This window comes from Tubulanus polymorphus, chromosome 9 (assembly GCF_964204645.1).
Source record: "Tubulanus polymorphus chromosome 9, tnTubPoly1.2, whole genome shotgun sequence".
NCBI lineage: Eukaryota > Metazoa > Nemertea > Palaeonemertea > Tubulaniformes > Tubulanidae > Tubulanus > Tubulanus polymorphus.
Window position 1 is genome coordinate 13,912,299 of NC_134033.1, and position 12,297 is coordinate 13,924,595.

The following is a 12,297-nucleotide window of genomic DNA, read 5'->3' on the forward strand; positions in this document are numbered from 1 at the left end:
TTGATTGGTCAATGTCAGCAGATAGGTATCAATGCTTTTCAAACATTAGAGTACATTCTACTAGCTACCATCAGACTCCTGAGAAATCTGGATACCCTTAACACATTGTGATAAACTACAATACTCTCAAACCTGGTGGGTTCTCAGTCAATAGAACACAAACATGCTGCATTTTCTATTTATGTCACTGATTATTTTCTGGTATAATTTTTCTCTTTCCAGAATGCAATACACCCATCACAAATTGCACTGGAAAAATGTAAAATATTCACCTTCAAATAATGAAGAAGCTCGTTGCTGAAGCTGCTATTATTTTTGATGAGCAACTAAGTAATTTTCTCTACACAATTCAACCTGGTACACTATACAACTGTACAGTTCAATCATATACGTATTTATTTTTTTCAGGAAATCATCGGTGCTCTTAACTTTATGACATTATAGCTCTTGGAAGTGAAATCCTGCAGTCTGCATGGTCAAAAGGCACTAAAACTAATCCGATACAAGTCTAGAAATGGTGAGTTTTGCTCTAATTTGTTAATTACCTAGCAATATATTATTCTATACAGTATTTTTATGTGTCAATCTCTCAAAAGCTTTGTAAGAAGTGCTGCTGCTGCATCCCCTATCAAAATCTCCTCCTCGGGAAATATCGTGGACAATTTGCTACAATAATCAAAACAGGTAAGAAAAAAAGTAATTTTCAGGAAAGCAGACATATTATGTGATGTTTCTTTATTTCACTGATCAACTTTCTCTTGGCAGAATAAAGTTCATCACCAGAATTTACAGCTCATAAAACCTGGTTCACCTCAGATCCTCCATGCATCCCGATAATTCTGCAATGAACTGAGACGAAAGCTATGAGCTTCAATCTGAAACAGCACTCAGTTAAGGTGAATTTTCACTTCTATCTTGGTAAAAGTTGAAATTATGAAGTCAAAATTATGCAAATTTTGTAATTTAGGGGCCTAAATAAAACTGAAACGTCAGAAAAATCTGCAAACGGTAGACATTGCGTTCTACAAATCAAAAACATGTCAGAAGTGGTGAGTTAATTTCAATTGATTGGTGTAATTTGTGGTGATTTATCAGTTATAACTTAATTTACCATTTTTCATCCAGTTTTGATAGATATATCTTCAAATCAAGTCAGGAAAATGTTTTTGGATTTTGATTGGTCAAATGTCAGCCAATAGGTATCAATGCTTTTCAAACATTTTATTTCAGATTACATTCAGCTACCATCAAACTCCTATGAAATCTGGATACCCTCAACACATTGTGATAAACTACGATACTCTCAAACCTGGTGGGTTCTCAGTCAATAGAACACAAACATGCTGCATTTACTATTTTTGTCACTAATTATTTTCTGGTATAATTTTTCTCTTTCCAGAATGCGATGCACCCATCACAGATTGCACTGGAAAAATGTAAAATATTCACCTTCAAATAATGAAGAAGCTCGTTGCTGAAGCTGCTATTATTTCTGATGAGAAACTAAGTTGTTTTCTCTACACAATTCAACCTGGTACACTATACAGCTGTACAGTTCAATCATGTATGTATTTATTTTTTTTTCAGGAAATCATCGGTGCTCTTAACTTTATGACATTATAGCTCTTTGAAGTGAAATCCTGCTGTCTGCATGGTCAAAAGGCACTAAAACTAATCCGATACAAGTCTCTGTAAATGGTGAGTTTTGCTCTAGTTTGTTAATTACCTAGCAATATATTATTCTATACAGTATTTTTATGTGTCATTCTCTCAAAAGTTTTGTAAAAAGTGCTGCTGCTGCATCCCCTATCAAAATCTCCTCCTCGGGAAATATCGTGGACAATACGCTTCAATAATCAAAACAGGTAAAAAAAGTAATTTTCAGAATACCGGTAGCAGACATACATGTGATGTATCTTTATTTCACTAATCAATTTTCTCTTGACAGAATAAAGTTCATCACTAGAATTTACAGCAAGATCTGGTTCAAAGTTCACCTCGAACTGCATATTGCTAGATCCTCCTCACACGTAGCCTTACAATTCTGCAAACGTGAGACGAAAGCTGTGAGCTTCAATCTGAAACAGATCTTATTTCATAACAACTTAACTGACAATTACTAACATTAATATATTTTTAGTTTAGGAGCCGAAATAAGCGGAACCATTGACAGAATCTGTGAACGCTAAATACTAGGAATTCACTGATGATTTGTAAATGATGGACATTGATTTAGACCCTCGAAACAAGCACCGGTAAATATCTCTGCAGATTTCAATCTCTATAAAACTTGCTGCTGTTTGACTGAATGTATGAAGTCTTTTCCTGTTAAAAAGCTTTGTCTTTTATGACCATCCAGTTCAACACATAGAATGAGTAACTTCTGAGCGAGAAACAGTCGAGAATTTGAAATCATTCCACCAGAATTAAATGGTGGGTCAGAAATCTGCATACACTCGACGGATTGTGATGAACTACTCAAAATCCTGGTGGGTTTTCTGTTAATCCAACACGATTATGCTGCAGTTTCTATTTATTTCACTAATTATTTTCTTTCATAATTTTTCTCCTTCCAGAATGCGATGCACCAGACACGAATTGCAGCTGGAGAAATTGAGACTATTCACCTTCTAATCATGAAGAAGTTCGTCGTTGCTGAAGTTGCTATTATTTCTATAAGAAACCAAGTAATTTTCTCTACATGATTCAACCTGGTTCTCGCTTGTTATGAAACCTTGCGGTTCAATGATATGTAAATTCCTTTTATTTTCAGTAAATCATCAGTGCTCTTAACTTTATGACATTATGGCTCTTTGAAGTGAAATCCTGGTAGAAATTGAAATGGTCAAAATGGGTACAACACTTAGAAGACTGCCTTGGTGAATTCCAGCCTCAGAAACTTGAGCTTGAACTTATCAGATAAACACAAGTTAGAAAATGGTTGGTTTTCTAATAGTATTTAGCCCCAATTTCTGACTGCTAGAATCTTGTAAATAATGTAAATACGATGCTAATTGTTCTAATAGTGTGATTTTTTTGCAGCATGAAATTTGTCCGATGGAACACTATGAAAGTTGATCAGATTGATTGAATAATGGCGTGTTGAATTGTTAAGAACTATATGGTGGACGAAGTGGGGACCAATACGCCATTTGACAAGGAAACGGACCAATACGCCATCTACCTTGAGATTGATAAACTGCCGCTTACTTCAGACGTCTGCAATTTCTAAAGTTTTAAGCCAAATGAAAATGTTTATATTGTACCAGCCAGTACGGACCGGACCAACTGTTGTCCTGTTTGTGGTGGTTCCATTGACTGGAAATCATGTTTCCATAAAAACAATGGAGTCTTATCCCCTGATTCGTCTCACAATGCTGTGGCATCATTTTTGCTGTAGAATAGCCTGTTCACTAACTCAAGCATAGAGAACAGACGATTTAAACCTGCTATATACAAATTTAAGAGATTATACACGTAACTTATTTATCAAGAATCAGAATCAGAATAAACTTAAATGAATGAAGAAATAACTTGAACAACCTATGCACATAATCACAAAGCCTCTTAACCTAATTAAGCACTTAACACCCTCACTCTACTTTTTCAATTAACTTTTTCTTTTTTCCTCCTGTTTTGGTTATTTCTTCACACCTGATGATGGTCTCTAGGCAGACTCCAAAACGTTGTCTTTTAATTCTTTTAAATTTGTATATAGTGGGGTTTTTAGGCTAAACAAAAATGATACCTTGTTTCTCCGCAGCGGCCGGGTCATTTTTGTAAAATTTGTAAACAGTTCATTTCTATAGCGGCCGGGTCTGTTATGGTAAAATTGATCACGATTTAAAAAAAAGTAATGTATAGGGTAGATAGGCGGCCGGCCGGGTCAACATTTAAGCTCAGCAGAGCTGAGAAACAAGGTATCAATTTTTTTTAGCCTTATCTTATTTTTATTTAAGGGCATGAGATATTTTACACACCATGTAATTGCATTAGTTTGTAATTGTTTCTACCTCAGAACCCAGTTCCAAGCTGATCTGGGCACGTATGTATAGACCGTATAATACAGTAAACCTCGCGTATCTCTTGGTTGTAGAATTAACGATTTATCTATTGATTTCGTATAAACCACAAATAAAAACCAGCTAAAAATTGTTTCCACTGGCATCGGAGCAAACGCCGCATACCACAGCCATTGTTACAACTGGCGGGAAAATGCATCGCGTGGCCGCTGCACGCTTTGGTAAAGATAACGAAAGAAAAACCGGGCCTTTCATTTTTTCATACGAATTGTTTATACGAATTAACCGACGACGAATTAAGCGAGGTTGACTGTATGGTAATGGGCTTATAAATAGTGCCACTGTCAATGAAAGTTGACAAATATTGTCAGGTTTTCCTTTTGTCACGGGACTTAATTGTGTATGAACTGAACTGTTGTATCGTGTTATTTGAAATAAATATATATTTTCTCTGTTGTTCCATTTGTGATTACAGACGCCAGCAGTTTCATAGACTTACCGCTCTGCGTCACGTACATGATAAACCTACAATCCCATAGGTTCAGTTTCATGAAAATGATTTACTCAAAAAATATTTATTGCTCAGGTAAATTGAAATCGAATCGAGTAAATTCTTTAAGAAACTGAGCCAAAGGTCCAACAATTATTGCGTTAGAACATCAAAATAAGTTGTGTTCTGACACAATGTTTGTTAAACGGATCCTGTGGAGCCGGTTTACTCGTAGTTTAAAACTAATCCTAAATCAATTTTTTCTGTAGTGAATTTTATACTCTGTACTCGCGGTGTTTGTGTATGAAACTGCAGGCTACTAAACTGATTGAAACTCGCGCATCATTGACCAAATCCTAGCCGGGTGTACAGTTCAGGGGCTGGTTCCATAAACAGGGCTTAGACTTAACAACTTAAGACCACTCTTAAGGTTTAAGACCACTTTTGGTCTTAAGTCCTGACTATGGAACCGGCTCCAGGTGCGCATCCAAACTAGGTTATCCGCCCCCCCCCCAGTTTCACAAGTATGCGATTAACTCCAACCCCGGTTCGGCAACACAATCCTCGTGTTCAAAAAAACTGGGACCCATTTATGTGAGGGTTAACATTTATTCTTTCCCTGGGCTTGGCTCCACAAAAAAACCCTTCCATACAGATTTTTATTCAATTCAAGAGTTAAATCCTATTTGTGAAACTGGACCCTGGTATGCGAGGGTTTCAAGTATTTAATTCACCCGGCGCCGATCGGGTTCAGCATCCTCCTCGGCAGGGATTCGAACCTGATGGCATCGAGAATGCCACGGTAGACTGGTTACCGGTCTCTGTCTTCCGGGAAGACAGGCAACCAGTCTACCACGGTACGAAACCCTGCCACACCAGACCGAGTGCGCAGCTTAGATGATCTCATTATTAGCCAATCAGATATCCCGTTTCATTGTAGCCCCGGCTTTTCCCATTTATAGTTCTTTAAGCGATTATATATAACGAGCAATCTGACTGGTGCCGCAAGTTTTCGCGCGGCAAAGTTGCGCACCGTCTACTGTCGCAGGGGTTCGTGCCTTGGCTGAGTGCATGTTCAAATCCCAAAGGGTTTTTGAAATTTCCGCAAAAGAAAGGGTGAGAAAAGCATCCATTTTGCTCCAAGAGGCAGGGTTTCCACCTTTTGTAAAAACTTTTGAAAAACATCTCAATTATGTCTTTTTCTCGGTATTGGCAAACTGCTTCTTGGGTCCTCACTTCATTCTCAGTCAAAGACGTCCTTCCTTAAATTGCCGAAAAAGTCGATGCTTGTTGTTTTTCAAAAGGTGTTTTTTGCACTAGTACGGGATAGGTTGGGGGGTTTGAGGAAATTGTCAGTTATGTAGAATCGAATGATTTTTGGTCAAACGGATGGATGCTAAATAAAAACAAATTCCATTATATTGCTTCTTTAACCTCCAAAGACGATTACGCTACGTGACGTATGCATGACGTATACGACATAAGTGACTGGTTGCCCGTCCCAAAGATAGACCGGTCACCAGTCTACAAGATGGGGCAATTCAATACTTATTGTCCCGTATACATACAAGAAAACGCATTGGATAAACGCAATCCCGTGAATTATGTATATAGGATTCGAAGCCACTCGACTCGTATTGCCGTCGTGACGTGTTGACCTTTCGAGGCATTGTTGACAGTTGTCACATGACTGACTGATCAAAATGGCGGAAGTCAAGTACAATTTCCTCGGTAATACCGGCTTAAAAGTCTCTAATATTTGTTTAGGGACGATGACATTCGGTCACGAAGAGAGAGTAAGTGAGAATAACTTTAAGTGAGTGTACGTAGAACTATAATCTTGATTCAAGTCCAAAATTTGAACGCACAAGACAATATCGACCGTAATCCAGCCTAGTTAGTTACCTAATCGTTGGTTAAGATTTTTATAATCAGATGGGCTTATACCAATGTGGTTTGTGAAAATATCCGATCGTGAAACTAAAAAGCACAGACAGGTTACTGACTAAATCCAGCCCTGCCCCTGCAGCTGCACTCTGCAAACGACTGGTATTCAGACTAATATCCACCACGTCCATGTCCACTTAACTTTCTTTCTTAAAATTAGGCAGTTAGTTACCTGTCTTCTGTTGGTGTTTAGTATCACAATTGAATATTTTCTCAAACCTCAATCGGTAAGTTTTTATCACCAACATAACAATAGGTAACTATTTCTCAAAAAGTCGGGGTATATTTTTCTTACAGTTTTTAGATGGGGGTATAGATGGAACTCTCAATCTGACCGAAGCCGAAAGTCATAAGATTTTGGACCGATTTGCTGAACTCGGAGGCAACTTTATCGATACCGCTAATTTGTATCACTATGGCATGTCTGAGGCAATTATTGGAACATGGCTCGAAAAGTAAATGCTTTTTAGATCTTTTTTTGAAAGAAATTGATACAGAGGGTTCATAAATATGTATGTTAAATAATGGTAATGTTTTCTTGCAGGCAAGACCGAAATAAATTTGTTATAGCGACTAAACTTGCTTTCCCGATGGACCCAAAAAATCTAAACGCTGGTGGTTTGAGTCGACAGCATATAATGTGGAGCATTAATGAAAGTCTACGTAGATTGAAAACAGACTATATCGATCTCTATCAGGTACATACACATTGTGTGGTTATCAGAGACGGATCCAGGGGGAATTCTCTGAGACATCTGTCCATCAAAATTTTTGAGCGTCAACAAACAAAAAAATTGGTGCATTTCAGGTGTACACCTATATATTGCCTTTTCAGACATCGAAGTACCCCCAATTTTGGGATGCGACTAGTTCTTCAAAATAAGCCCCTGGATCCGTTGGGGGTGATTTCATTTTTGATCCATTTTACACAATATGCGTGGTTTGATTAACACTTAGTTTTACTCGTGTTTTGTTCATTATTTGTCGCTGTTTTTATTTGATTCAAACACACACATTCTATCAGAGAAAAAGTATAAACGGTGATGGTTTTTGATAATCATAATTTCAGACACACTTTTGGCATCGTGGTACACCAATAGAGGAGACGATGAGTGCGCTGAATGATTTGGTAAAGGCTGGAAAAACTCGCTATATCGGTGTCAGTAATGTATGCGGATACCAGTTACAGAAAATTGTAGATGTCTGTAAAATGAAGGGACTCGAGCCTGTTGTTACTCTACAGGTAAGAAGTTCATGAACCACCTACATTAAGTCGGCTGATTTTATAGAGGTTTAGAATTCAGTGTAATTACTTTTGTTGAAAACCTGGTTTTAGCAACAATACAGCCTTCTGTGTCGCTCGTCTGAATTGGAAGAATTCAACGTTTGCAAAGAAGAAAAGATTGGAATTTTGCCATGGAGTCCTCTTAAAGGGTAACATCAACTGCTTATTTCTTGCTGCGCTCTGTATCGAGAAAATCGAAGCGAAATTTGATCTTTTCTTCCAGCGGTTTGTTGACTGGTAAATATTATCGCGGGATGAAGCAAGAAAATTTGGATGAGCTGAAATCGCGTATCGCCGCTTCGACTAAGAATAGCGCGGTTGTTACAGCAGCTTCTCCAGACTTCAAAACAATGACTGACAACGAAAAATTTTTCAACATCCTCGACCATTTGAAAACAATCGCTAAGAAGTATAGTGAGTATGGTTAGATTAAGATTTGATTGGATTGAGCCATCAGTCACATTAAATGTTCATGAATTCTGATTTGTTTTCTTATATATGAAAACCATACTTATTTCAGATAAGACAGTAGTGCAGGTGTCTTTGCGATGGTTACTACAGAAACCATCGGTAACCTCGGTCATCATCGGTGTCAGAACGCTGGCCCAGTTAGAAGACAATATGGGCGCGTCTGCTGGCTGGTGTTTAACTGATGAAGAGGTGAGTTGTCTCTGAAGTGGTGTTAGTATTGAGGCCTCAGTCATCACATGACTTTTAGAAATTAATCACACGCTGAACATTTGTGTTGTAGATGGAGACATTGGACAAAGCGTCTGCTTACGACGTAGGATATCCTTATGACTTCATAGAACTGATGAATACTCTAGGAATATAAACAACATATCGCCATGAAATAAGACGCGATCACGCGAGCAATTTTGGCCCGTGCCACTTTAGCCCGGAACAACTGTTCACACAGGTGCCAAAAGGGCCAGAGCCTGTTTGACCCAGGCCAGGTCCTAGCCAAATTTTAGCACGGGACAAATGATTTTGAATTGCTGCAACTGGTACCGGAAATGAACCACTTCTCTTCGAGCATTGTTTATTTTCGGGTGAGGGGATTACGTGTGAACGCTCTTTCTAAATAGGCACGGGCCAATTTTGGCTCGATTCTGATCCATGCCAATTTGGCCCGGGGCAAATCGTCTCCGTGCGATCGCGGCTATAGTGGTGATATTCATCGCACAATATGTTTAATGATAATAGATTAGCAGGGAATAAAATCAGGTTTTCAATTTCAAGATGAAATTTGCGGGTATTTTTAAAACAGGTTCATGGTTTAAAATCTCATTTATTTTTAATGTAATATACTAAATACGGGTTGCTTTTTCTAATATATAGCCATTGTTTTACTGGGCTGAAGAAATTTGATGTAAACGAAGAAGATATTCTCTATGTTGTATTTGATAAAATGAAATAAATATTTTGGCCAAAATTTTCTTAAATCGGACTTTTTATTTCTGAATATATCATCAATAATTAGGAATCCCAGTAGGGTTACTGTGTTTATTCAACAGGCTAACACTAGAGATACTGCGTTTATTCAACAGGCCAACACTAGGGAAACTTTCACCAGGCCAGCACTGGGGTATTTACGTTTATTCACCAGGCCAGCACTAGGGTTTTATTCACCTGGCCAACACTCGGGTTCCAAAAATGTTCAATAATTGCATTACTATTACCCAATCTCGATAGAAGCGAAAGTACTGTACAATGCCGCGCCGAAAAGAAAGAGACGACCGTAAGCAATCTGATGGCCATCGGATTACGGTTAGTCATTCCTTAGTTTATTTGGCTCTCGGGAGTGACGTACGTGACGTGGGTGGCTTCACGATTTAATGAGAAACGAGGTATCAACTCTGAAGGGCCTTAGTCAATTTAGCGGTGTTGTGAGTGTATAACATTCCTCTACCGCATTTTGGTATTATTTTATCACATTGGGATTCGAACCCACTCACGACGCCGATAGTTTTTGACAGTAGTCACATGACTTACTGATCAAAATGGCGGAGGTCGAGTACACTTTCCTCGGCAATACCGGCTTAAAAGTCTCTAATATTTGTTTAGGGACGTTGACATTCGGCAGTGATGACAGAGTAAGTTAGTTTAAGTGTTTTTCTTGTTGAATTTCGTGGAGTTGCTGTTTGTGCATAAATTAACAAGATTATTTTCAGATGAGTCGGGGCGGCACCGTTGCCGCGACCGAAGCCGACAGTCATAAAATATTGGACCGATTCGCCGAACTCGGAGGCAATTTTATTGATACCGCCAATATGTATCATTATGGCACCTCCGAGAAAATTATCGGGAATTGGCTTGAAAAGTATGTTATTGATGGAATAGATTCAAACCTTTTGATTCGAAAGATAGATAAGAAATGTGATGACAAATATTTTTTATAGACAAGATCGAAACAAGTTTGTTATTGCAACAAAGCTTGGTTTTCCGATGGACCCAACAAATGCCAACACGGGTGGTTTGAGTCGACAGCATATAATGTGGAGCATAAATGAAAGTCTACGTAGATTGAAAACAGACTATATCGATCTCTATCAGGTACATACACTACACGTGGTTTTCATCCGATTCTGGATCCAGGAAATGTTTTTTGAAAATTAGAACTTGAATTTCAGACGCATATTTGGCATCATCCCACACCAATAGAGGAGACGATGAGTGCGCTGAATGATTTGGTAAAAGCAGGAAAAATTCGCTATATCGGTGTCAGTAATGTATGCGGATACCAGTTACAGAAAATTGTACAAGTCTGTAAAATGAAAGGTCTCGAGCCTGTTGTTACTCTACAGGTACAAATAGCTAGAATATATTCGGTTTGTTGGCTGGTTGTTTTTCGAAAAAAACGTTTAGAATTTAGTTGAAAACTTTGAAAACCTGATTTTAGCAACAATACAACCTTCTGTGTCGCTCATCGGAATTGGAAGAATTCAACGTTTGCAAAGAAGAAAAGATTGGAATTTTGCCGTGGAGTCCTCTAAAAGGGTATCTAGTCATCCTTGTAAACTTCACCCAATTTTTTTTACAAAATTATCACAGGTACAATTAAGTAAAAGTGAATAAAATTTTTTTTTCTAGGGGTTTGTTGACTGGTAAATATTATCGAGGGATGACGCAAGAAAATTTGGACGAGCTCAACTCGCGTATCGCCTTTGTAACTAAGACTAAGCAAAGCATAACGCATGCTTCACCGGACCTTGAAAAAATGGCTGACAATGAACAATTCTTCAACATCCTCGATCATGTGAAAGCTATTGCTAAAAAGCATGGTAAGAAGTACTGTTAATTGGGGTTTAGACTGAAGAATTAAGAGATTACTGCAGATTGTTCTGCCTTGTTTAGTTATGTAGGGAATTGTTAGTTAGTTACCTAATCGTTGGTGGTAAGCTTTTTATTATCAGATGAGCTTATACCAGCCTTATGTGGTTTGTGAAAATATTCGATCGTGAAACTAAACCACTGTCAGGTTACTGACTAGGGAATTGTATAAAATTCAAACAAATGAGAAGTACTCAACTTTTCTCGTAAAGACACATTTGAAAATTAAGTGTGTTTTTTATTTCAGATAAGACAGTAGTGCAGGTGTCTTTGCGATGGTTACTGCAGAAACCATCGGTAACCTCGGTCATCATCGGCGTCAGAACGCTGGCCCAGTTAGAAGACAATATGGGCGCGTCTGCTGGCTGGTGTTTAACTGATGAAGAGGTGAGAATCGTGTCTTTTTAGTTTAGAACATTTACACATACTCCAATTACATAAACTGTATCATTTGAATACACGTAGATTCAAACTACAAGAGTTGTAAGAAAAACAGTAAGCCCACACCATATACGTAGACAATGGATTTTTAAATCTCGTTGTAGATGGAGACATTGGACAAAGTTTCTGCTTACGATGTTGGATATCCGTACGATATGATAGCGAAAGCGAATGGTTTCTGAGCGTACTTTACTTAATTGTTATTCATATATTATATCTAAAGTCTTCATTTAAGATAGTTGAAACTAACAGATTTTTAGCACATGAAATGAATACCACCGGTAGTGTTGCCCATGACCAATTGGTTCTGGTAGCAAGATATAAACTTTAAAACTGTTTTCGCTACAGTGGAACCCCGTTTCAATGAACTCGGAAACGATTCACCGCATATAACAAATATAGAATTTCGTCCCAAGTAAGAAAATGTAAATTTTCTAACGTGTTTGTATGATATGTGATAAATTGATGTTATAAATGGTAATGAATAACTTTTTACGTAAAGCATAGTCTTTTTGTATGGAATACGAACGAATAAAGAACGATTTAACGAATTTTAGAGATATTTGTTATTTAATCATTCGCTGTGTTTCCAACGCCATTTAAAATATTGTCCCATGGCACTAATCGAAATTGATTAATTGAGGATATTCTTCACCGACGTGAGAAGTATCGTTCATATGCTACACGCTAGGCGGTAAATTTGTCAACTGTGAACGCCTGGTTCAGGACGCGCGTGGCTTCCCGCGACATGTATATATGGGATTCGAAGCCACTCGACT

At 38.0% G+C, this 12,297-nt stretch overlaps 2 protein-coding genes and 3 long non-coding RNA genes across 6 annotated transcripts; all 5 read left to right on the plus strand.

Annotated features, from left to right (window-relative positions):
- Positions 1-267: 267 nt before the first annotated feature.
- LOC141911378 (uncharacterized) lies at positions 268-833 on the plus strand. The gene is made up of 4 exons (XR_012620028.1): positions 268-330; positions 409-517; positions 597-684; positions 766-833. It is a non-coding gene; the product is annotated as an uncharacterized LOC141911378 (long non-coding RNA).
- A 779-nt stretch (positions 834-1,612) lies between these two features.
- On the plus strand, positions 1,613-2,251 carry LOC141910471 (uncharacterized). Its single transcript, XR_012619899.1, has 3 exons — positions 1,613-1,698; positions 1,778-1,865; positions 2,141-2,251. It is a non-coding gene; the product is annotated as an uncharacterized LOC141910471 (long non-coding RNA).
- A 107-nt stretch (positions 2,252-2,358) lies between these two features.
- Positions 2,359-4,136, plus strand: LOC141911052 (uncharacterized). Its single transcript, XR_012619962.1, has 4 exons — positions 2,359-2,489; positions 2,577-2,687; positions 2,774-2,940; positions 3,043-4,136. It is a non-coding gene; the product is annotated as an uncharacterized LOC141911052 (long non-coding RNA).
- A 1,932-nt stretch (positions 4,137-6,068) lies between these two features.
- LOC141911029 (1-deoxyxylulose-5-phosphate synthase YajO-like) lies at positions 6,069-9,195 on the plus strand. Of its 2 annotated transcripts, XM_074801977.1 has the most exons (9): positions 6,069-6,308; positions 6,757-6,914; positions 7,004-7,157; positions 7,529-7,702; positions 7,796-7,893; positions 7,968-8,158; positions 8,265-8,404; positions 8,496-8,528; positions 9,086-9,195. In XM_074801977.1, exons 1-9 carry the CDS (start codon positions 6,216-6,218, stop codon positions 9,113-9,115), a joined length of 1,071 nt encoding a protein of 356 aa, XP_074658078.1. In that variant the 5' UTR covers positions 6,069-6,215; the 3' UTR covers positions 9,116-9,195. The 2 variants fall into 2 exon arrangements, with proteins under 2 accessions (XP_074658078.1, XP_074658077.1); XM_074801976.1 differs by lacking the exon at positions 9,086-9,195 and having other exon boundaries at positions 8,496-9,078.
- A 540-nt stretch (positions 9,196-9,735) lies between these two features.
- LOC141910823 (1-deoxyxylulose-5-phosphate synthase YajO-like) lies at positions 9,736-12,063 on the plus strand. The gene is made up of 8 exons (XM_074801660.1): positions 9,736-9,840; positions 9,919-10,067; positions 10,147-10,300; positions 10,378-10,551; positions 10,647-10,744; positions 10,838-11,028; positions 11,325-11,464; positions 11,623-12,063. The coding sequence occupies exons 1-8, from the start codon at positions 9,748-9,750 to the stop codon at positions 11,698-11,700; spliced, it is 1,077 nt and encodes a 358-aa protein (XP_074657761.1). The 5' UTR covers positions 9,736-9,747; the 3' UTR covers positions 11,701-12,063.
- Positions 12,064-12,297: the final 234 nt, after the last annotated feature.